The sequence below is a fragment of the Salmo salar genome, chromosome 08 (assembly GCF_965601325.2).
Source record: "Salmo salar chromosome 08, fSalSal1, whole genome shotgun sequence".
Taxonomy (NCBI): Eukaryota; Metazoa; Chordata; class Actinopteri; order Salmoniformes; family Salmonidae; genus Salmo; species Salmo salar.
The window spans coordinates 13,110,635-13,137,310 of NC_138298.1; the positions used below are offsets into that span (position 1 = coordinate 13,110,635).

Here is a 26,676-nt window from a genome sequence, read left to right on the forward strand (position 1 = left end):
GCTCCTACCAGGTGGCGTGGCGAGAATCCGTCTTCGCACCACGTGCTCTCACCACTGGTGTCCCCCAGGGCTCAGCTCTAGGCCCTCTCCTATTCTCGCTATACACCAAGTCACTTGGCTCTGTAATATGCTCACATGGTCTCTCCTATCATTGCTACGCAGACGACACAAATCATCTTCTCCTTTCCCCCTTCTGATAACCAGGTGGCGAATCGCATCTCTGCATGTCTGGCAGACATATCAGTGTGGATGACGGATCACCACCTCAAGCTGAACCTCGGCAAGACGGAGCTGCTCTTCCTCCCGGGGAAGGACTGCCCGTTCCATGATCTCGCCATCACGGTTGACAACTCCATTGTGTCCTCCTCCCAGAGTGCTAAGAGCCTTGGGGTGACCCTGGACAACACCCTGTCATTCTCCGCTAACATCAAGGCGGTGACCCGATCCTGTAGGTTCATGCTTTACAACATTCGCAGAGTACAACCCTGCCTCACACAGGAAGCAGCGCAGGTCCTAATCCAGGCACTTGTCATCTCCCGTCTGGATTACTGCAACTCGTTGTTGGCGGGGCTCCCTGCCTGTGCCATTAAACCCCTACATCTCATCCAGAATGCCGCAGCCCGTCTGGTGTTCAACCTTCCCAAGTTCTCTCACGTCACCCCGCTCCTCTGCACACTCCACTGGCTTCCAGTTGAAGCTCGCATCTGCTACAAGACCATGGTGCTTGCCTACAGAGCTGTAATTGGAACGGCACCTCCGTACCTTCAGGCTCTGATCAGTCCCTACACCCAAAGAAGGGCACTGCGTTCCTCCACCTCTGGCCTGCTGGCCTCCCTACCTCTGCGGAAGCACAGTTCCCGCTCCGCCCAGTCAAAACTGTTCGCTGCTCTGGCACCCCAATGGTGGAACAAGCTCCCTCACGACGCCAGGACAGCGGAGTCAATCACCACCTTCCGGAGACACCTGAAACCCCACCTCTTTAAGGAATACCTGGGATAGGATTAAGTAATCCTTCTAACCCTCCCCCACCCCAAAAAGATATAGATGTACTATTGTAAAGTGGTTGTTCCACTAGATATCATAAGGTGAATGCACCAATTTGTAAGTCACTCTGGATAAGAGCGTCTGCTAAATGACGTAAATGTAAACGTCTCTGATGCTGCTAAAGGATGGCAAGTTAAGACAAGCAGCAGTGTAGATTAATTCAAAACTGCTGAAGCTAGTTGAGCTTTAAGAACTGAAATTCAGGTTAAAAATGGACATGAGTGTTGACTGACAGGCTTTTAAAGTAAATCTGCTCGTAGTTTCACCTACACTGAACAAAAAGATAAAACGCAACAAAGATATTACAGACTTACAGTTCATATCAGACAATTTAAATAAATAAGTCTCTAACCTACGGATTTCACATGCCTGGGAATACAGATATGCATCTGTTGGTCACAGATACCTTAAAATAAAATAAATAAATAAATAAATAAATAAATAAAGGCTGAAATATAGGGGTGTGGATCAGAAAACCAGTCAGTATCTGGTGTGACCACCATTTGCCTCATTGCAGCACGACATCTCCTTCGCATAGAGTTGAGCAGGCTGTTGATTGTGGTGCCACTGCTCTTGAATGGCTGTGCGAAGTTGCTGGATATTGGCAGGAACTGGAACACGCTGTCGTACACTGCGATCCAGAGTATCCCAAACATGCTCACATGGGTAACATGTCTGGTGAGTATGCAGGCCATGGAAGTACTGGGACATTTTCAGCTTCCAGGAACTGTGTACAGATCTTTGCAACATGGGGCATTATCATGCTGAAACATGAGGTGATGACAACGGATGAATGGCACAACAATGGGCCTCAGGATCTCTGTCTGCCATTTGCCCGGTAAAGTTGAAACGCTGAAGAGTACACTTCTTCAGCATGCCAGTGAGCATTTGCCCATACACACACACAGTGAGCATTTGCCCACTGATGTCTGTTATGATTCCAACTTGCAGTCAGGTCAAGACCTGGTGAGGACGACAAGCACGCAGGTGAGCTTCCCGAGACGATTTCTGACACTTTATGCAGAAATTCTTTGGTTGTGCAAACCCACAGTTTCATCAGATGTCTGGGTGGCTGGTCTCAGACAATCCCCCAGGTGAAGAAGCCGCATGTGAAGGTCCTGGGCTGGCGTGGTTACACGTGGTCTGCGGCTGTGAGGCTGGTTGGACATACTGCCAAATTCTCTAAAACGACATTGGAGGAGGCTTAAGGTAGAGAAATTAACAAAATTATCTGTGGCATTGTGTTGTGACAAAGATGCACATTTTAGAGTGGCCTTATTGTCCCCAGCACAAGGTGCACCTGTGTAGTGATCATGCTGTTTAATCAGCTTCTTGATATACCACACCTGTCAGGTGGATGGAATATCTTGGCATAGGAGAAATGCTCACTAACAGGGATGTAAACAAATTTGTGCACAAAATTTGAGAGAAATCAGCTTTTTGTGCTTATGGAAAATGTCTGGGATTTTTTATTTCAGCTCATGAAACATGGGACCAACACTTTACATGTTGCATTTATCTTTTTGTTCATTATAATAAAATACATCTCATACAGTGCTTTTCTGAGTCATGTTGCCTTTGATAGCAAAGGTAACAGTTTATTTTTGGGTCAATTGAAGAACCACATGCTGGATAGAAGTTCGACAGCGGTCTAAGGCACTGCAGTTCAGTACTAGAGGCGTCACTACAGACACTGGTTGAATCGCGGGCTGTATCAATACCGGCCATGAACGGGAATCCCAAAGGGCAGCGCACAATTGGCCCAGCGTCGTCCGGGTTAGGGGAGGGTTTGGCCTAGGTAGGCCGTCATTGTAAAATAAGAATGTTCTTAACTTACTTGCCTACTTAAATAAAACATTTAATAAAATAAGTTAGTCTCACTCCAGCAGTTACACTGTGTGTACAGAACTAGTATATTTTTTGCCATCATTTTCAATGATGTGAATATGCTAGGCCCACTCCTCAACCAAAGGGACACGCCTCGTGCTTTAGGCGGAGCAATCTGGCCGCCTGAACTTAAAATAACCTCACTGCAGCCAGTCACATATAGAAGCTTTTCTCTTCCTGGTTTGACAGGAAGTCCCTAACTAAACAGAACTGTCACTGACATGGCAGAGACATGTATTAGACAGCAGTAAAGACATTCTGGTTGAATCGGAAGGCCATAGGTAGTACATGGAGATGGAAAGGTCTGACAGTATCTATGACAACAAAGACAGCATTGACAGGGGTGAGGCAGAGGAGAGTAAATATTAATATATACAGAAGCATCTTGTCAATGTCTACAGCAGTGCAGGCACTGATCCCAGCAATGAGACAAAGGGCAACACCCCAAGGAGCCGAGCAGAAGATCAGCAGTCCAGACCGTACAGAGTTGCTGCAGTGTGTCTGGGGCTGTTGTCCTGCTGGCTGAGATCATAGGCCTGAGTGTCCACTATAATAAAGTGATTGTCAGTCTACAAGGAAAGTTCTCTGTGCTAGAGAAACTGGGATGGAGACATTTTAGCTCCAGTTTGTACTTCATCTCTACTGAGACTAAATCCTGGGAGGAAAGCAGACCTGGTGATCATAAACATGGGCGGATGACACACCTCTGTCTACAGGGTACTGGTCAAGAGGAGAACCTGAGTTTTCAGGGCAAGGATGAAGACTACAGAGTGATGGACCCATTTTTCTACCCGAGAGGAGAATGCAGTGAACTGCACTTTTGGATCTGTGAGATGGTAGCCAATCCATACACAAAAGTTCCAAGTTGGCTTCTCAAAATATGAGGGCATCCATGCTAGTGGCTAACTTCTAACTCAAAGCAGACTCACCTGTAGGAACCATGCCAGCAATGTATGGCTCAGCTGCACTTCTTAACTGTAGAGTGCCGTTAATGTTTGTTTTCCTAATAGTTTTGTATGGATTTCTTATGACATGGAGATGTCAGAGTATTTATTACAACAAAGACAGCACTGACAGTGGTGAGGCAGAGGAGCGTAAATATCTACAGCAACATCTTGTCAATACCTACAGCAGTGCAGGCAGCCTCAGAGGCCTTGACCCCAGCACAGAGAGAGGGAAACACCCCAAGGAGCCAACCAGTAGAAAAGTATCCCGTTTTAGAGATCTCAGCAAAAAGAGCTGCTGCAGTGTGTCTGGGGTTGTGTATTCTTCTACTGGCTGGGATCACTATAATGGAATGATTCTTGGGGCAAGCGTTTTTAAAACCCACTGCTCTGCTGAGAAAGACCAGTTACGGGCTCTGTGCTAGAGCAAAACTCAACAGGGATGGAGATATTTAAGCTCCAGTTTCTACTACTTCTCATGACGGTGAGCGTCGTGTTTATACTAAATCCTGGGAGGTGTGCAGACAGGACCGTCTAAGAAGAGGAACAGACCTGGTGATCATAGAAGAGCAGAGAGGAATAGGTATTTATCCATGAATTCATTGACAAGGGATTCTGGATTGGTCTAACTGACCGAGATGAAGGGACCTGGCAATGGGTGGACGGCACCCCACTGACCACAGGGTACTGGGTGCAAGGGCAGCCTAACAGCTATCAGGGCAAGAAAATAAAAAAACCGTGTGGCATGATAGACCCAGAGGAGAGCTAGCATAATACACAATGCAGTGAATTGCTCCTCTGGATCTGTGAGAAAGTGGCATATCAAAAACTGAAACTCCAAACTCAGTGCTAAGGGGCTAACTACTAAGTCAAAGATTTCTTATAAAAATGTAAAGTTATGTTTGAAGTACATCCATTTACTTTTCCCCACATCCATTGGAGACACTGTATTGCTGAATTTAAAGTATCATTTCAATGTTTGAGTTTTCAAAGATAAAATGACCTAACTACTGGGGTACTTACAGTGCAGAAAGTATTAATACCACTTGACTTATTGCACATTTTGCTGTGTTACAGCCTGAATTAAAAATAGATTAAAAACATTTTGTAAAAGCATCTTTGGCGGCGATTACAGCTTTGAGTCGTCTTGGGTATGTCTATCAGCTTTGCACATCTGGATTTGGTGATTTTCTCCCATTCTTCCTCGCAAATTTTCTCAAGCTCTTAAGTTAGATGGGGAGCGGCGGTGAACCACAATCAAGTCTTTCCACAGATTTTCAATGGGATTCAAGTCTGGGCTTTGCCTGGGCTGCTCAAGGACTTTCACATTCTTGTTCTGAAGCCATTCCAGCATTGCTTTGGCTGTATGCTTGGGGTCATTGTCCTGTTGGAACGTAAATCTTTGTCCCAGTCTAAGATTGTTTGCTTTTTGAAGCAGGTTCTCATCAAGGATTTGCCTGCATTTGGATTGATTCATTGTTCCCTCTATCCTTATCAGTCTCCCAGACCCTTCCGCAGAAAAGCATCCCCATAGCATGATGCTGCCACCATCATGCTTCACAGTAGGAATGGTGTTAGACAGATGAGTTGTGCCTGGTTTTCTCCAGACATAGCGCTTTGCATTCAGGCCAAAGAGTTACATTTTTGTCTCAGACCACAGAATCTTTCACCTTATGATCGATCTCAGTCTTTCACATTACATTTTGCAAACTCCAAGCATGCCGTCGTGCCTTCCGTTTGGCCACTCTCCCAGATAGGTGAAGTGCTGTAGGGACTGTTGTCCTTCTGGCAGGTTCTTCCATCTCAGCCAAGAAACTCTGTAGTTCTGTCAGAGTGGTCATTGGGTTCTTCACCTCCATGACCAAGATCCTTCTTACCCAGTTGCTCAGTTAGGTCAGAGGGCCAGCTGTAGGCAGAGTCTGGGTAGTTCCATAATTACCAATGATGGAGACCAGTGTGCTCTTGGAAACTTTGAACTCTATAAAGAAATGTTATACCCTTCCCCAGATATGCCTCATTACAATTCTGTTGGAGATTACACAGTTCCTTGGACTTCATGGTATGGTTTCTGTTCTGACATGCTTTGTCAACTGTGGGACTTTCTATAGACAGGTGTGTTTTCTTTCTAAATCATGTCCAACAATTGAATTGGCCACAGGTGTACTCCAATCAAGTTGTAGTGACATCTCAAAGATGATCAAAGGAAATTGGATGCACCCGAGTGTCACAGCAAAGGGGTGTGAATACTTATGTAAATTAGATATTTATGCATTTCATTATCAATACATTTAACATTTCTGAAAACTGGAAACTGTTCCTTTCCATGACATTGGTGGTTTCTCAATCAAGTGAGTCAGCTAGCAAGCTACACTCCCAAGTTGTCTCCCCACTTAAAGATAAAACTACTTTAATTCAAATATTTAGGCACATATGTGAGTAAAATGATCGCACTGTACAGCCCTGAAAGTGAGTTCACATTCTATTAGGAAGTCACAGGCATATTGGAATATGATTGAACAGAATGAGCTTAAGAATGAGTGTTATTTTGATCATTTGCTTCAATCTGGAAAAACTACAAAACTCTGCTCAAGCCCGAGTTTGTATCGAAAGTCAAAATGCCATTGCAGAGAAGTGTTTCACTTAGCCGACGACACACTGATGACCTTTTTCAAGAGAGATTTTTTTTTTTGCCATTGTTTTCAAAGGTCAAAGCTCTTTTTTGCAAGTCTGTCTTCCTATCATAGCATCCTGTTTACTGAGGGAGATAGGTAATACAGCATGTAACTGGACAGTATTGTCAGGAGCTTCTGTATTTTAAAGTATTACTGCACTGTTGGAGCTAGGAACATAAGCATTTCGCTACACCCGTGATAACATCTACAAAATGTGTACGCGAGCAATAAAACTATTTGACTTGAGCAGAGACCCATGCAAGAGTACAGTGCAGACATTTGTTTTTTGGGGGTAACTCAGTGACATAAGTAGTGGAGAAGTCTGAGTATCTATGGACACCACTGACAGTGGTGAGGCAGAGGAAAAGATTATGGATCTCTATGTTAATACAGACACCCTCAGGGGTCATGGTCCTAGCATCAAGAATGAGGGCAACACCCCAAGGAGCTGACCAGGAGATCTGATGCAAGATGAGATGATCTTCAGCTCTCTGTGCAAGAGCAATATTCTAGATGGAGCCATTTCAGCTCCAGTGTGTACTACATCTCTACTGAGACTAAATCCTGTGGGCAAAGCCGACAAGACTGTCTAAAGGAGAGGAGCATACCTAGTGATCATAAACAGCAGAGGCCTGGCCTATCCATAACTCAAACTCAAAGCAAGCTTCTCCAACTACGAGGATATCAGTGCTAGGGGCTAATCGTTAACTCAAAGAAGACTCACCTGTAGGAGCCAACACAGCAAAGTATAGCTCAGCTGCATAATATTTACAGTACAGAATAATGTTCATGTTTTCTTCCCGTGATGGTTTTGTATTATTTGTTATTCAAAATGTCCTTTGAGGGTTGTAGTCTATTTGCTTTTAATGTTTTACTTATATCCCTTGACTGAGTCCTTCAATGTAAAAACTGTGATCAATTCAGTTCAACTCAGTTATCAAGTGTCAAAATCTCTTGCTATCAAGTCTAATAGTAGGTTCTTAAATGAACCCCTATGCCCACAGGCTTCTGCTAGACCAGAACCGGACTCTACGGATGCATGGCCTTAGCACACTCTGCAGGCTGAATCCACACCCCATTTGAACCTAGGCACAACACGGTGTCCTATAACCTCACAAGAACCACAAGCAGCTTTGGAAATACAATTAGCGCTTCATGGGGGTAACATGGAGACGATTATGTGAAAATGTGCGCGGGGCTGATTGCCCAGCCTTGTGGAGCCCCTCCGGCAACGAGACAGCTGCGGGGGGTGAGATAGATGGTGGTGAAAAAGAGGGAAGGGCGAAGTGGTAGGGGCGGAGTCCTCCTTGGCATCCGCCTGCGCCGGGGTATTCAGTTCGCACTGCCGACAACGGTGTCACCAGAATCAATCAGTTCCCAAAGGACATGTGAGTAAACCCACTAGCAGGGGGAATCAGAATAGGGGAGGTCCCCCTCCCTCCAGCCATCCATCTGGGAGTGCCATGCATCTGTAGGATATGGATCACGTTATTCGACTTTCACGCCTCATCATTCAGGCTTAAGCAGAACACACACACGGGGTGAGGGTTTGACAGTTTGCCGTGTACTCGTCTTTCAGAGCTCAGGGGACGGGCTGTGGGGGCTAGGGTGGGGAGGAGCGGTAGGCATCCACTTTCACCAGGGAGGGGGGGGGGGGGGGGGGTTCAGATACCAGTCAAGACAAGTGAGTGATGGGGGATGCCTTCAGTGGTTGCAATGCACACGAACATGCACGTGCTCACATACATTCATACGACTCTTACTTTGATTGCGAAATACTGCACAATTTTAACAGTTGTCCCCCAATCCCCCTTTCCCCAAAACAAGTGTAAATATTAAAATTGTGCCTTCATGTATTACAATGCCTTCAGAAAGTATTCACACCCCTGGACTTTTTACACATTGTGTTGTAGCCCAAATTTAAAATTGATAAAATTGAGATTTTTGGGTACTAGCCTACACACAATACTCCATAATGTCAAAGTGGAATTACCTTTTGAAATTTTAACAAATTAATTCAAAATGAAAAGCTGAAATATCTTGAGTCAATCCCTTTGTTTTAGAGCCCCATTGGCGAGGTGTCATAATACCCATAGAACCTAGTGGTCAAACAGGGAAATGGTTCCAATAATTTCTCCACCATTCATTTTTCCCATAGGTGATTTTAGGAACACTTAAAATAAGTGCTGTTTCTCGTGTAGGTTTAACCTGGCGTGACATTTTGATAACCATGTAAATCTCTCGGACAAGGTGACTTATGAATATATTCAGCTCTATTTACTCTGATTCAAAAATGCTAATTAGCCTCAATGTAGACATCATGCAAGACTACAAAGCCCTGCAAGCACGTCACTTTTAGCTGACACCTTTGCTAACAGGTATTTTGTCAGTGGAGGCTGCTGAGGGGAGGACGGCTCATAAGAAAAGCTGAAATGTGGAACCACATGTTTGATACCACTCCATTCCAGACATTATTATGAGCCGTCCTCCCCTCAGCAACCTCCACAGAATTGTCATGTGCAGACCAGCTGGCTGTTGTGTTCTGACATTTTCAATCTCTACCTAGCTCAGGCCTCTATACCCCCCTGCTTCAAGATGTCTACCATCATCCCTGTGCCCAAGAAAGTGAAAGTAACTGAACTGAAAGACTAAAGACCAGTAGCACTCACTTCAGTCATCATGGAATGCTTCAAGGCTAGTCAAAGACCATATCACCACCTCCCTCCCCGACACACTCGACCCTCTCCAATTCGCCTACCACCCTGACAGATCCATGGACGACGCAGTCGCCTTTGCACTGTCCTTACCTACCTGGACAAAAGGAATATGTGTGATGTATATGGAAGGATGCTGTTCATCGACGACAAAGCTCACAGCCCTGGGTCTGAACTCCTCCCTATGCAACTGGCTCCTGGACTTCCTGACATGCCGAGCCCAGGTGAAGGGAGGCAACATTACCTCGACACTGATCCTGAACACGGAGGCCCCACAAGGGTGCGTCCTCAGTCCCCTCCTTCATTCTCTGTATACCCACGACTGCATGGGTAGTTCCAACGTTCACTGAAGACACAACAGTAGTAGGCCTGATCACCAGCGAAGAGACAGCCTACAGGGAGGAGGTTGGCACTCGGACGGCATGGTGCCAGGTAAACGTCTCCAACGTTAGCAAAACAAAGGAGCTGATTGAGGAACCAGGCTGGAAATGCTCCCATCCTCATTTTCCAAACGGCGTCAACACCACAACACTGCTAGCTAGCCAACTTTACCAACTAGCAGTACCGTAGAAACTAAATACATTACAACGGAACGATTTGATTATTGTAATGTTAAATAGCTACATAGTTGTCTTTGAATCAAAGATAAAGGTAAACGCAGCCATTGCTAGCTAGCCAACTCTACCATTTTTAGTCAATAAGATTTTTGCAACGTAAGCTTAACTTTCGAGATGTGTAGTCCACTTGTGTAGCTAGTAGGACTAACTTTGTGTTAGCTAGCCAACGTGCGTTATGAAAGGAACTAGACACGGACACGAATGATCCATTGGTAGTTTGTTGTAACCAGGTATTGGTGCTAACCGTGTGTTATTGGATGCTAGCATGCTAGTTAGCTATGGCGTCATAGGATACGGTGCACTGGGTGGGTTTCACGGAAGAATACTGTACCAAGTTATCTAGCTGAATAAACTAAGTTTGAGCCTATTCCTGGAAACATTGAACCACTGAAGTTTACATCAATTATCATTTCTAAAGTGGAAGTTGGAAAAGTTATATTTGAGTGTTTCAGTGAATGGTTAGTGAGGGAGGCCCTGCTCTCTCGCTTCCCCAGTTGTTTAGTTAATTTTCATTCCAATCTCCTTTGCATTAGCGTAGCCTCTCCTGTAGTCTGTCAACTATGTGTCTGTCTATCCCTGTTCTCTCCTCTCTGCACAGGCCACACAAACGCTTCACACCGCGAGGCCGCTGCCACTAATGTGGTGGTCCCAGCGCACGACCCACGTGGAGTTCCAGGTCTCCGGCAGCCTCTGGAACTGCCGGTCTGCGGCCAACAAGGCAGAGTTCATCTCAGCCTATGCTACCCTCCAGTCCCTCGACATCTTGGCGCTGACAGAAACATGGATTACCACAGAAAACACTGCTACTGCTCTCTCCTCGTCTGACCATATGTTCTCGCATACCCAGAGAGCATCTGGTCAGCGGGGTGGTGGCACTGGAATCCTCATCTCTCCCAAGTGGACATTCTTTCTCCCCTGACCCATCTGTCTATCTCCTCCTTTGAATTCCATGCTGTCACAGTCACCAGCCCATTCAAGCTTAACATCCTTATCATTTATCGCCCTCCAGGTTCCCTTGGAGAGTTCATCAATGAGCTTGACGCCTTGATAAGTTCCTTTCCTGAGGATGGCTCACCCCTCACAATTCTGGGTGACAACCTCCCTACGTCTACCTTTGACTCATTTCTCTCTGCCTCCTTTCCACTCCTCTATTGACCTCACCCTCTCACCGTCCACCCCTATTCACAAGGCAGGCAATACGCTTGACCTCATCTTTACTAGATGCTGTTCTTCTACTAATCTCACTGCAACGCCCCTCCAAGTCTCCGACCACTACCTTGTATCCTTTTCCCTCTCGCTCTCCTCCAACACTACTCACTCTGCCCCTACTCAGATGGTATTGCGCCGTTGCAACCTTCGCTCTCTCTCTCTCTCTCTCTCTCTCTCCTGTTACTCTCTCCTCTTCCATCCTATCATCTCTTCCCTCTGCTCCATCCTTCTCCAACCGATCTCCTGATTCTGCTTCCTCAACCCTCCTCTCCTCCCTTTCTGCATCCTTTGACTCTCTATGTCCCCTATCCTCCCCGCCGGCTCGGTCCTCCCCTCCTGCTCCGTGGCTTGACTCATTGCGAGCTCACAGAACAGGGCTCCGGGCAGCCGAGCGGAAATGGAGGAAAACTAGCCTCCCTGCGGACCTGGCATCTTTTCACTTCCTCCTCTCTACATTTTCTTCCTCTGTTCCTGCTGCTAAAGCCACTTTCTACCACTCTAAATTCCAAGCATCTGCCTCTAACCCTAGGAAGCTCTTTGCCACCTTCTCCTCCCTCCTTCTCTGCGGATGACTTCGTCAACCATTTTGAAAAGAAGGTTGACGACATCCGATCCTCGTTTGTTAAGTCAAACGACACCGCTGGTCCTGCTCACATTGCCCTACCCTATGCTTTGACCTTTCTCCCCTCTCTCTCCAGATGAAATCTTGCGACGGCTGGCCGCCCAACAACCTGCCCGCTTGACCCTATCCCCTCCTCCAGACCATTTCCGGAGACCTTCTCCCCTACCTCACGTCGCTCATCAACTCATCCTTGACCGCTGGCTACGTCCCTTCCGTCTTCAAGAGAGCGAGAGTTGCACCCCTTCTCAAAAAACCTCAGTTCTAGGCCCTCTCCAATTCTCGCTATACACCAAGTCAGTTGGCTCTGTCATATCCTCACATGGTCTCTCCTATCATTGCTACGCAGACGACACAATTAATCTTCTCCATTCCCCCTTCTGATAACCAGGTGGCGAATCGCATCTCTGCATGTCTGGCAGACATATCAGTGTGGATGACGGATCACCACCTCAAGCTGAACCTCGGCAAGACGGAGCTGCTCTTCCTCCTGGGGAAGGACTGCCCGTTCCATGATCTCGCCATCACGGTTGACAGGTCCTAATCCAGGCACTTGTCATCTCCCGTATGGATTACTGCAACTCGCTGCTGGCGGGGCTCCCTGCCTGTGCCATTAACCTGTTGGGGATAGGGGGCAGTATTTACATGGCCGGATAAAAAAAACGTACCCGATTTAATCTGGTTACTACTCCTGCCCAGTAACTAGAATATGCATATAATTATTGGCTTTGGATAGAAAACACCCTAAAGTTTCTAAAACTGTTTGAATGGTGTCTGAGTATAACAGAAGTCATATGGCAGGCAAAAACCTGAGAAGATTCCTTACAGGAAGTGGCCTGTCTGACAAGTTCTTGTTCATCTTGGCTCTTTTTATTGAAGACAGGATCTTTGCTGTAACGTGACACTTCCTACAGCTCCCATAGGCTCTCAGAACACGGGAAAAAGCTGAATGATATCGAGGCAGCCCCTGGCTGAGAGACATTAGCGCGTTTGGATAGTGGCCTGTCAGAGGACCATCAGACTGGGGCTCATGCACGAGATGTTTTTATTTTCTCTCTTTGAACGAAAACCACCACTCCCGGTCGGAATATTATCGCTTTTTTTGCGAGAAAAATTGCATAAAAATTTATTTTAAACAGCGGTTGACATGCTTCGAAGTACGGTAATGGAATATTTAGAATTGTTTTGTCACGAAATGCGTCGTGCTCGTCACCCTTCTTTACCATTCGGATAGTGTCTTGAATGCACGAACAAAACGCCGCTATTTGGATATAACTATCGATTATTTGGGACCAAACCAACATTTGTTATTGAAGTAGAAGTCCTGGGAGTGCATTCTGACGAAGAACAGCAAAGGTAATAAAATTTTTGTTATAGTAAATCTGACTTTGGTGAGGGCTAAACTTGCTGGGTGTCTAAATAGCTAGCCCTGTGATGCCGGGATATCTACTGAGAATATTGCAAAATGTGCTTTCACCGAAAAGCTATTTTAAAATCGGACATCGAGTGCATAGAGGAGTTCTGTATCTATAATTCTTAAAATAATTGTTATGCTTTTTGTGAACGTTTATCGTGAGTAATTTAGTAAATTCACCGGAAGTGTTCGGTGGGAATGCTAGTCACATGCTAATGTAAAAAGCTGGTTTTTGATATAAATATGAACTTGATTGAACAAAACATGCATGTATTGTATAACATAATGTCCTAGGGGTGTCATCTGATGAAGATCATCAAAGGTTAGTGCTGCATTTAGCTGTGGTTTGGGTTTATGTGACATTATATGCTAGCTTGAAAAATGGGTGTCTGATTATTTCTGGCTGGGTACTCTTCTGACATAATCTAATGTTTTGCTTTCGCTGTAAAGCCTTTTTGAAATCGGACAGTGTGGTTAGATAAAGAGAGTCTTGACTTTAAAATGGTGTAAAATAGTCATATGTTTGAAAAATGGAAGTTTTGGGATTTTTGAGGAATTTGTAATTCGCGCCACGCCCATCATTGGATATTGGAGCAGGTGTTCCGCTAGCGGAACGTCTAGATGTAAGAGGTTATTAAATCTGCACGAACCCTAGTCTACAGTCGTGGCCAAAAGTTTTGAGAATGGCACATATTACATTTTACAGTCTGCTGCCTCAGTTTGTATGATGGCAATTTGCATATACTCCAGAATGTTATGAAGAGTGATCAGATGAATTGCAATTAATTGCAAAGTCCCTATTTGCCATGCAAATGAACTGAATCCCCCCCCCAAAAAAATTCCACTGCATTTCAGCCCTGCCACAAAAGGAACAGCTGACATGTCAGTGATTCTCTCGTCAACACAGGTGTGAGTGTTGACGAGGACAAGGCTGGAGATCACGCTGTCATGCTGATTGAGTTCGAATAACAGACTGGAAGCTTCAAATGAAGGGTGGTGCTTGGAATCATTGTTCTTCCTCTGTCAATCATGGTTACCTGCAAGGAACACGTGCCGTCACCATTGCTTTGCACAAAAAGGGCTTCACAGGCAAGGATATTGCTGCCAGTAAGATTGCACCTAAATCAACCATTTATCAGATCAGCAAGCGTCCCACCTAGCCCATAGAGGTTAAACCCTTACAACTCATCCAGAACGCCGCAGCCCGTCTGGTGGTCAACCTTCCCAAGTTCTCTCACGTCACCCCGCTCCTCCGCACACTCCACTGGCTTCCAGTTGATGCTCGCATCTGCTACAAGACCATGGTGCTTGCCTACGGAGCTGTGAGGGGAACGGCACCTCCGTGCCTTCAGGCTCTGATCAGTCCCTACACCCAAAGGGCACTGCGTTCATCCACCTCTGGCCTGCTCACCTCCCTACCTCTGCGGAAGCACAGTTCCCGCCCAGTCAAAACTGTTCGCTGCTCTGGCACCCCAATGGTGGAACAAGCTCCCTCACGACACCAGGACAGCGGAGTCAATCACCACCTTCCGGAGACACCCGAAACCCCACCTCTTTAAGAAATACCTGGGATAGGATAAAGTAATCCTTCTAACCCACCCCCCCCTCCCAAAAAAAGATATAGATGTACTATTGTAAAGTGGTTGTTCCACTGGATATCATAAGGTGAATGCACCAATTCGTAAGTCGCTCTGGATAAGAGCGTCTGCTAAATGACGTAAATGTAAATGTAATGAACGGGGCCGTCGTTGAGGCGGTCAATAACTTCAAATTCCTCTGTATACACATCTCAGAGAAGCTGAAATGGTCTAACCCCACGGACACTGTAGTGAAGGCACGACAGCAACTCTTCAAACTCAGGATAAATTTGTCCTGTCCCCGAGGGCCCTCAGTGTTCGACAGGGGCACCATCTAGAGCATACGGTCAGGCTGCATCACAGCCTGGTACGGCAACTCCACCACGGACCGCAAGGCTCTTCAGAGGGTGATACGTGCAGCCGAATGCACCATTGGGTGCACACTGCCTGCCCTACAGGACACAGACAACACCAGGAGTCGCCCTGTGGCCAAGAAGATCAGGGACCCCAGCCACGCCCTGTTCTCCCCACTTCAATCGCTCAGACAAAAGCAGTACAGGAGCATCATGGCAAAAACTTAGACTGGCCAATAGTTTCTACCCTCAGACCATCAGGCTGCTGAATAGCCACCACTAGTCAGCTACCTGGTCCCCCCCTTACTCCCCCTATGGACATTCCCCCCCACATTGAATATCCCTTTGAGCATGGGGCAGTTATTAATTACACTTTGGATGGTGTATTAATACACCCAGTCACTACAAAGATACAGGTGTCCTTCCTAACTCAGTTGCCGGAGAGGAAGGAAAACACTCATGGATTTCACCATGAGGCCAATGTGACTTAAAAATAGTTAGAGTTTAATGGCTGTGATAGGAAACTGAGGATGGATCAACATTGTAGTTACTCCACAATACTAATGTATGTCAGAGTGAAAAGGAGGAAGACTTTACAGAATAAAAAATATTCCAAAACATATATCCTGTTTGCAACAAGTAATAATGCAAAAAAATGTGACAACGCAATTAACTTTGTCCTGAATACAAAGTGTTATGTTTGGGGCAAATCCAAGACAACACATTTCAAGCATAGTGGTGGCTGCATCCTGTTATGGGTATGCTTGTAATTGTTAAGTACTGGGGAGTTTCTCATGATAAAAAAGAAATACGGAAGGGAGTTAAGCACAGGCAAAATCCTAGAGCAAAATTTGGTTCAGTCTGCTTTCCACCAGACACTGGGAGATGAATTCACCTTTCAGCAGGACAATAACCAAAAACACAAGGCCAAATTTATGCTGGAGTTGCTTACCAAGAAGACGGTGACTGTTCGAGTGGCCAAGTTCAATTTTCACTTAAATCTGCTTGAAAATCTATGGCAAAACCTGAAAATGGTTGAATAAATAAATGGGTACAATCCAGGTATGGAAAGCTCTTAGAGACTAACCCAGAAAGACTCATAGCTGTAATCGCTGCCAAAAGGTGGTGATTCCAACATGTATTGACTCTGGGGGTTAAATACTTATCTAAATCAAGACATTCTGCATTTTATTTTTCATATTTCTTTTTACAAATGTTAATAGTTCTTTCACTTTGAGTCGTGTGTAGATCGTTGACAAAACATTACAACAACCATTTGAATCTCACTTTGTAACAACAAAATGTGGAAGAAAAAAAATCAAGGGGTCTATCAAATGTATTTATAAAGCCCTTTTTACATCAGATGTCACAAAGTGCTTATACAGAAACCCAGCCTAAAACCCTAAAGAGCAAACAAGCAATCCAGATGTAGAAGCAAGGTGGCTAGGAAAAACTCCCTAGAAAGGGAAACCTAGGAACACAGCCATTAAGGCCAGAACGCTAAAGGGGGTGAATCATTTCAGAAGGCACTCATGCTAAAATGTTTATTCTATTCTAGTGGGCCTTTTACCTTGTCCGTATTCTTTGTTATTGTTGTTGCATTGTCAAGAAGGAACCTGCCAGTAAGCATTTCGTTGGACAAAATACTATGCGTATCCCGTACATACCACTAATACAAACTTGAAAACACACACCTGCTAGGGCCTTCACTGGTGCGCTTGCACCTATTATTTTGATGTGCAGAGCAATTGCACAGGCCAAATGGATCGAACCCGTTCAACCCATAAAAGAGCAGACTAAAAGAGTTCCCTGTCGTGGGAGCCACACAGCTGTTGTAGCGGTTTAGCCGTGTGAGTACAGCATTGGGAAATGGGCTGTTTTTTTGAGGGGACTCCGTAATGGACATGAGGCCAGATGTTTCCCCAAAATTCTGAGCACAGTCCGTGTTTTAAGTCACTCTGGACTGTAATGGCTTCTTCAGTGACACTAGCGGAGCCGTGGAGTGCAGTGTTGGGGCTATAAAAACGACAGCACCGTTCATGTGCTTGACAACTCAATAGCGAGGCCTCGTAGCATTGAGGGAGAGAGGACGACAAGTCACAAATTAGAGTCACATGGGTACGCAAAGTTGCTGGGACTAAAAACGGGCACTCTCCCTGTCCATGCATCGTGCCGACGGAGATAAACACCTCTCTGGGAAAAGGAAGGGTGGGAATGTATGCTTTATGATTAACGACTCATGATGTAATCATAACATACAGGAATTCAAGTCCTTCTGCTCACCCGATCTAGAATTACTTACAATCAAGTGCCAGCCATTTTACCTACCAAGAGAATTCTCATCAGTTATAGTCACAGCTGTGTACATTCCCCCTCAAGCAGACACCAAGACAGCCATCAAGGAACTTGGAAACCATATATCCTGAGGCTGCATTTATTGTAGCAGGGGATTTTAACAAAGTAAATTTGAGAACAAGTCTACCCTAAATTCTTCCAGCATATTGATTGAGCTACGCGTATGCGCAATACCCTCGACAACTGCTTCTCCAACTTCCGTGATGCATACAAAGCCCTCCCCCACCCTCCCGTCGGCAAATCCGACCACGACGCCATCTTGCTCCTTCCGTCTTCTTGGCAGAAACTCAAACAGGATGTACCAGTGACGAGAGCCATTCAACGCTGGTCCGACCAATCGGAAGCCACGCTTCAAGATTGCGTGATCAAAACAGACTGGAATATGTTCCGGTCAACATCAACCTATACGCTGACTTGGAGATGTTGTACCCGCTGACTATTAAAACCTACCCTAACCAGAAACCGTGGATGGATGGCGGCATTCACGCAAAACTGAAAGCGGGATCCACCACATTTACCATGGAAAGAGGTCTGGGAATATAAACCGCGCAGCTATTCCCGCCGCAAGGCAATCAAACAAGCGAAATGCCTTCTTTGCCTGCTTTGAGGATAATACAGTGCCACCGTCGCGGCCCAATAACAAGGACTGTGCCCCCCCCCACCCTCCTTCTCCGTGGCTGACATGAGTAAAACATTTAAACGTGTTAACCCTCGCAAGGCTGCTGGCCCAGACGGCATCCCTTGCTGCGTCCTCCAAGCGTGCGCACCCCAGCTTGCTGGTGTGTTTACGGACAGATTCAATCACTCCCTATCCCAATCTGTTGTCCCCACATGCTTCAAGAAGGCAGAGATAACTGAACTAAATGAGTACCGCCCCGTAGCACTCACTTCTGTCATCATGAAGTGCTTCGAGAGACTAGTCAAGGAACATATCACCTCCACCTTTAATGTCCACCCAAGACCCACTTCAGTTCGCATACCGCCACAACAAGTCCACAGACGATGCAATCGCCATCACATTGCACAATCCCATCTGGACAAAAGTAATACCTATGTAAAAATGCTGTTCATTGAATACAACTCAGCATTCAACACCATAGTACCCTCCAAGCTCATCAAACTGGAGGCCCTGGGTCTCAACCCCACCCTGTGCCACCGCCACAGCCCGCTAACAAGGACTGCGCCCCCATCTCTCCCCCCTTCTCCATGGCTGACATGAGTAAAACATTTAAACGAGTTAACCCTCGCAAGGTTTAAGGGTGGGGCTCCAGCTCAATCATCAAGTTTGCAGACGACACAACAGTAGTGGGCTTGATTACCAACAACAACAACAAGACAGCCTACAGGGAGGAGGTGAGGGCACTCGGAGTGTGGTGTCAGGAAAACAAACTCACTCAATGTCAACAAAACAAAGGAGATGATCATGGACTTCAGGAAACAGCAGAGGGAGCACCCCCCTATCCACGTCGAAGGGACAGCAGTGGAGAAGGTGAAAAGTTCCTCGGCGTACACATCAGACAAACTGAAAAGGTCCACCCACAGAGACAGTGTGGTGAAGAAGGCGCAACAGCGCCTCTTCAACCTCAAGAGGCTGAAGAAATGTGGCTTGTCACCCAAAACCCTAACAAACTTTTACAGATGCACAATCAAGAGCCTCCTGTCAGGCTGTATAACAGCCTGGTATGGCAACTGCACCGCCCTCAACCACAAGGCTCTCCAGAGGGTGGTGCGGTCTGCACAACGCATCACCGGGGGCAAACTACCTGCCCTCCATGACACCTACAGCACCCGATGTCACAGGAAGGCCAAAAAGATCATCAAGGACATCAACCACCCGAGCCACTGCCTGTTCACACAGCTACCATCCAGAACCCGAGGTCAGTACAGGTGCATCAAAGCTGGGACCGAGAGACTGAAAAACAGCTTCTATTTCAAGGCCATCAGACTGTTTAACAGCAATCACTGACTCAGAGGCTGCTGCCTACATTGAGACCCAATCACTGGCCACTTTAATAAAGTGATCACTAGTCACAGTTTACAATGCACTCTAAATAATGCAATTCATGTTTACATATCTTACAGTATATACATGTGATATGAATAATGTATTTTATCATCTATTGCACCTTCGCTCATCCATATATTTACACGTATATATTCTCATTCACCCCTTAAGATGTGTGTATTAGGTAGTTGTTCGGGAATTGTTAGATATTACTGCACTGTCAGAACTAGAAGCACAAGCATTTCGCGACACTCGCATTAACATCTGCTAACCATTTGATTTGACACACACACACACTAAAGCCACTACAATGATTCCTTTTTAGACTCCAAATAGCCAATCGCTTGTCGTGCCTATACCAGTTGAGAGGTGTGTAAAAAATAAACAGTCTATAAAAATCAGGACACGGGCAGACCGTTAAAAGCTGTCAATCCCGACCGGTTAAGTTTCGTGCAGGCTCAAGAGGTCAGCCATGTTGTGTATGCAATAACAACTATGGGCTTAGTTGGAGTTCCTGATTTAAGAGATGGGTTAAACTGAGCAAGTCGTGAAACCAGAGAAGTCGAGGAGGGGAAGGCACTGAACTAGGACAGCTGGGAAGCATAGATTTGGAGAGGGATAGAACGGGCATTACGATTTAAAGCCATGTTCAGTAGCGGTGGACCGACGGGTGTTTAAAATTGCTATATCTGGAATGCTCGATGACTAGATTCTCAGTGCATCAAGGTGCACAAATCTGATGGCGTCGCCATTTTGAATGAGCCATGACTAATCATGAGTGTCTGTTCTATGGATCCTATTTCATTGTGCTGGACTGGGTCCATGTCCAATCTATTTCTACCCACTGGAGCAGATCCAGATTTCCCAAACTTAACCATGGACTCGTAGGCTACTTGTATGGGGCTGCTTGATTGCTTTCTCTTGGACGCTGTCCAGGCTTCTCAGTCTCTGAGCTTCCACCTGCCTGATGGACAGCTGTGGATTGAGCCATCTGTCCAGACTAGGCACCTGATGTTTCATTGGATTCCCTCCTTTTATTAATTCGATACAAACTGAATTTGTATGGGGAGGTTTCAACAATGGCGAAAGTTTGAAGATAGACAAAATGAGGGCAAGGTTCAGAATCCAGTAAAATGAGCTTGTGGTTAAAGCAGAACTCATTGTTGATATGACATAAAATACTAAATAGCCTCTTTCGAGAACCAAAAGGAGTATGGATAAAAGTTAACGCCTGACATTTGGAGGGACATCTGGGTGTATTTCCAGGTGTCTCCCAATGATTCCCCTAATCCTTGTTCCTGAAGTGTGCACTTGTTCACTTCCCTTCATGGAAATGACTGGTAGAAGAAAATGGTGTTAACTCCCTCTAGCTCATTCCTACAAAAATCCAAAGCTTGTAAATTTGTGGTGAGTAGTGAACGAGTGCACACTTCAGGAAAAAGGTCAGATTATTGGGATGCAGTCTCCTTGTTTTTGAGAGGCTGGTTACAGGGTGCTCACTCATCTCCTCGATCACTCCCGGGTCACACTCCCTGTACTTCTCCAGCTTTGCCTTCAGATGACTACTCTTCTCCCTCAGAGCCTGCAGCTCCTTTAGAAGAGTGGCCCGCTCCTCCTTTATAGGTGGACACACACACGAGAAAACCCAAAAGACAGACAAACACACACCAAGTGGCAAGTGCAAACACATTAGGGCAGGGAATTGCCAGGGATCTCACGATAAGATATTATCACCATACTTAGGTGCCGATATGATACGGACTGCAATTCTCACGATTCAATATGTATTGCGATTCGATACAGATTTTATTGCGATTCGATGTTCCAAACATACTGCTCACCATGTCTGCTACAAAGAGACAAAAGAAAATGATATTTGATCAGTCAGGGAAATGTGTTGAAAACAAAATTGGCTCCCGATTTAAAAAGATTGAGAACAAGCTATGAAGGAAGGAGTTTGTGCAGTACAGTCAACTACCGCAAAAATATTGCGATAGTCAAAACAATACATTGTCAAAAAAATCCCAAAATTTAACTATTGATCCCCCCCATCACTAATACCCTGACTACACCGCTCGCGTCGCAAAATAAATGTAGAAATCTATATTATTCAATTGCACCCACTGCTCGCGCGCGTCAACAAGCGTCTGCATTGCCAAGGGCTAAAATAGAAGTCCTTTCTATTTGTGACGCAGATCGCGGTTGCAAGTCCTGCCTCTCCCATCTCCTCATTGGTTTATAGAAGCAGGTACCCACGTGCCATCTCCTCATTGGTTATACCCACATGGGTGATTGAAAGACGAACTGTGTTGTCAGTCATCGTTGTAATACTAGGAAAGTTTAGATGCCAATCACCATATATGTTCAAAGAAGAAAAAGCCTGGAAGGAGGAGATATTACTTTTTCGTAGAGCTCCAAGACAGGATTGTGTCTAGGCACAGATCTGGGGAAGGGTACCAAAACATTTCTGCAGCATTGAATGTCCCCAAGAACACAGTGGCCTCCATCATTCTTAAATGGAAGAAGCTTGGAACCACCAAGACTCTTCCTAGAGCTGGCCGCCCTGCCAAACTGAGCAATCGGGGGAGAAAGGCCTTGGTCAGGGAGGTGACCAAGAACCCGATGGTAACTGACAGAGCTCATCTTTGGAGATGAGAACCTTCCAGAAGGACAACCATCTCTGCAGCACTCCACCAGTAAAAAAGGCACATGACAGCCCGCTTGGAGTTTTCCAAAAGGCACCTAAAGACTCTCAGAGCATGAGAAACAAGATTCTCTGGTCTGATGAAACCAAGAATAAACTCTTTTCTGAATGCCAAGCGTCACGTCTGGAGGAAACCGGAAACATTTTACATTTTAGTCATTTAGCAGACGCTCTTATCCAGAGTGACTTACAGTAGTGAATGAATACATTTCATAGCTTTTTTTTTTGTACTGGCCCCCCGTGGGAATCGAACCCACAACCCTGGCGTTGCACACACCATGCTGGCGTTGCAAACACCATACTCTACCAACTGAGCCACAGGGAAGACCTAACCATCCCTGCTGTGAAACCTGGTGGTGTCAGCATCATGCTGTGGGGATGTTTTTCAGCAGCAGGGACTGGGAGACTAGTCAGGATCGAGGGAAAGATGAACGGAGCAAAGTACAGAGAGTTCCTTGATGAAAACCTGCTCCTGTCGCTCAGGACCTCAGACTGGGGCGAAGGTTCACCTTCCAACAGGACAATGACCCTAAGCACACAGCCAAGACAACGCAGGAGTGGCTTCGGGACAAGTCTCAGAATGTCCTTGAGGGACCCAGCCAGAGCACGGACTTGAACATCTCTGGAGAGACCTGAAAATAGCTGTGCAGCAACGCTCCCCATCCATTTTTTATTCTTAATAAATTAGCAAACATTTCTAAAAACCTGTTTCTGCATTGTCATTATTGGAATTGAGTGTAGATTTATGAGGGGGAACAACAATTTAATCAATTTTAGAATAAGGCTGCAACGTAAATGTGGAAAAAGTCAAGGGGTCTGAATACTTTCCAAATGCACTGTATATGCAACAAAATACACACCCCAATCCCCCTTAGAGGTGTGGATTCTAGTCCTTTTACCTTACAATACAAAAACTATTTCTCTAAATTATTGCAGATAAACAAATCACTCATCATTAACAAATTCATAAGTCTTGCTGTGAGACAGTGATAAATTCAGTGATAAAATGAAGGATAAAAAAAATGTCCTGCTTTCCCTTTAAGGTTGGCATGTGTGCATAAATGTACTTACGGTTTCTTCACGTCCTACTTTTGATTTATCGACAGCCTGCTGCAGAGACATCTTCCTTTGTTTCTCCTCGGTATGCTATGGCGAGAAAAGATATTTCGAATTAACACAATTTAACATCACATTTAATTTTCACAATGTGTTTTGTGGGCTTGAACTTCAATTTGACACATGCAACTATGCAGCACACACAAATATGAACTAAATATCATACACATACATTATCAAATTCTTAATCGTGTGTGCATGAAACACTTGCCATTAGGCGATATACCGTTTATAATGTATACCAAAGTATTTCGAAATACCAACGGTATGATTTTCAATAACTGCGGGGGTGCGTACTACTTATAACTATCAGTTAAGTATCACTATAAGAAAGCTAAGATATGTCAAATAAATGATATCGAGCTCAGTGCTCCAGCTTGCATTTGTTTTGTTAACTAAGAGGCTAGATGTCAAGATCAAGCTTCTTGGTTACAGTGGTGACATTCAATCCCCTCCTGGATCAAAATACCTGTTGCCGAGAATTGTTTTGTGCGTCAAAATAAATAGTGCCCTGTGTGTGCACTTCCGGTAATACCGTAGACACAGGTATGAAAATCTGGATACTCAACTCGATCATCCCCATGGTAACACAAGGCAAGAGTCAGGCAGCTATAATATTTCTCACTCAATCAAAAGTCATGGCAAAGAACTATGAGCCAAAATTATTCTGCACTGGTTAGTATTCTTACACATTGGCTCCGTCCCCCTATGGGTGCTGGTCAAAAATAGTGCACTACACAGGGAATAGTGTGTCATTTAATTTACATCTCTCTATACATCATAATTCGCATTAAACTGTTTGTATTCAAAAGTTCAGACAGTGACAAACCAATAACTCAAATACAATTTTAATAAAACTTTTGACTATAAAACAAAGAAACAGTCCCCTTCCTTGTACACTGTTTATTGAATGAGAGACGGGAGGGTTCCCATCTAAAAATAGGTCACCGATAACAGACCACATATTCACGCCACTGTGTTTAATTTCCAACACGGCGGCCGCCGCATTAGTTGCGCCACTGGCAACTAGAAGCCGTTTATTCACCGCCAAGTACACGCCTTCATACTGTCTGGTCTGTTGCGTGGGGAACTTGGTAATCACGAGGATGAAATGCTAACGAGAGGACCACCAACTGTTTAAGTGACACCGCCACTTGCGACAAGCCACCACCTTCAGCGCTGCTACTGATAATGAGTCACTACACACAACTCTGCAATGAGATTATTAGGTCTTAGACATAGGCTACTTTGGTTCTGAACCTAGAGCTTCCTCGTGATCATGATCAAATGAGACACTGAGTTGACAATGTACTCCTTACGCATGTTATTTTTGTTGGGGATAGTGAGAGAAAGACAGGGAAGATGGGAGAAAAGATTGTGCCAAATTTTGTCTTCAGTCATTATTTAAGATACGCAAAGTGCCATTTGATTAACAAAATGAAATACTGATCACATAACATGGACAGTTCGAGTTGTGCAAACATTACACTCTGTTTCGTAAGTCTAATCACATTTGAGTGTTGTAGTAATTCCTTTACCTCCCACTTACAGTGAAAGCATATGCTTTCCTGCAAACAAGTGTGCCTGCTCGGTGTGCTAGCTACAGAAATCAGAGTACAGTTAAGAACAGATAACGCATTTGGGACAGGAAATGTGCCGGTCCGTCTGTGGGCTTGAGACTATGCAGATAAGGGCAGCATCCCAAAATGGCCCCCTATTCTCTATGTATTGCAATACTATTATTACCAGGGCACATAAGGTAATTTAGTTAAGTACAGTGGGGGAAAAAAGTATTTAGTCAGCCACCAATTGTGCAAGTTCTCCCACTTAAAAAGATGAGAGAGGCCTGTAATTTTCATCATATGTACACGTCAACAATGACAGACAAAATGACAGAAAAAAAATCCAGAAAATCACATTGTAGGATTTTTAATGAATTTACTTGCAAAATATGGTGGAAAATAAGTATTTGGTCACCTACAAACAAGCAATATTTCTGGCTCTCACAGACCTGTAACTTCTTCTTTAAGAGGCTCCTCTGTCCTCCACTTGTTACCTGTATTAATGGCACCTGTTTGAACTTGTTATCAGTATAAAAGACACCTGTCCACAACCTCAAACAGTCACACTCCAAACTCCACTATGGCCAAGACCAAAGAGCTGTCAAAGGACACCAGAAACAAAATTGTAGACCTGCACCAGGCTGGGAAGACTGAATCTGCAGTAGGTAAGCAGCTTGGTTTGAAGAAATCAACTGTGGGAGCAATTATTAGGAAATGGAAGACATACAAGACCACTGATAATCTCCCTCGATCTGGGGCTCCACGCAAGATCTCACCCCGTGGGGTCAAAATGATCACAAGAACGGTGAGCAAAAATCCCAGAACCACACGGGGGGACCTAGTGAATGACCTACAGAAAGCTGGGACCAAAGTAACAAAGCCTACCATCAGTAACACACTACGCCGCCAGGGACTCAAATCCTGCAGTGCCAGACGTGTCCCCCTGCTTAAGCCAGTACATGTCCAGGCCCGTCTGAAGTTTGCTAGAGAGCATTTGGATGATCCAGAAGAGGATTGGGAGAATGTCATATGGTCAGATGAAACCAAAATAGAACTTTTTGGTAAAAACTCAACTCGTCGTGTTTGGAGGACAAAGAATGCTGAGTTGCATCCAAAGAACACCATACCTACTGTGAAGCATGGGGGTGGAAACATCATGCTTTGGGGCTGTTTTTCTGCAAAGGGACCAGGACGACTGATCCGTGTAAAGGAAAGAATGAATGGGGCCATGTATCGTGAGATTTTGAGTGAAAACCTCCTTCCATCAGCAAGGGCATTGAAGATGAAACGTGGCTGGGTCTTTCAGCATGACAATGATCCCAAACACACCGCCCGGGCAACGAAGGAGTGGCTTCGTAAGAAGCATTTCAAGGTCCTGGAGTGGCCTAGCCAGTCTCCAGATCTCAACCCCATAGAAAATCTTTGGAGGGAGTTGAAAGTCCGTGTTGCCCAGCGACAGCCCCAAAACGTCACTGTTCTAGAGGAGATCTGCATTGAGGAATGGGCTAAAATACCAGCAACAGTGTGTGAAAACCTTGTGAAGACTTACAGAAAACATTTGACCTGTGTCATTGCCAACAAAGGGTATATAACAAAGTATTGAGATAAACTTTTGTTATTTACCAAATACTTATTTTCCACCATAATTTGCAAATAAATTAATTAAAAATCCTACAATGTGATTTTCTGGATTTTTTTTTCTCATTTTGTCTGTCATTGTTGACGTGTACCTATGATGAAAATTACAGGCCTCTCATCTTTTTAAGTGGGAGAACTTGCACAATTGGTGGCTGACTAAATACTTTTTTCCCCCCACTGTATAGCCAATAGGGCCCTGGTCAAAAGAAGTGCACTATAGAGAGAATAGGGGGCCATTTGGGACAT

At 45.1% G+C, this 26,676-nt stretch overlaps 1 protein-coding gene across 2 annotated transcripts in view; it reads right to left on the minus strand.

Moving 5' to 3' along the window:
* The window catches only part of LOC106610022 (meiotic nuclear division protein 1 homolog), a 42,777-nt gene that overhangs the window by 5,190 nt on the left and 10,911 nt on the right, over positions 1-26,676 (minus strand). For both annotated transcript variants that reach the window (XM_082978381.1, XM_082978382.1), the window contains one exon: positions 23,186-23,260. In XM_082978381.1, coding sequence (XP_082834507.1) covers positions 23,186-23,260 — 75 coding nt within the window. The remainder of the gene's footprint in view (positions 1-23,185; positions 23,261-26,676) is intronic.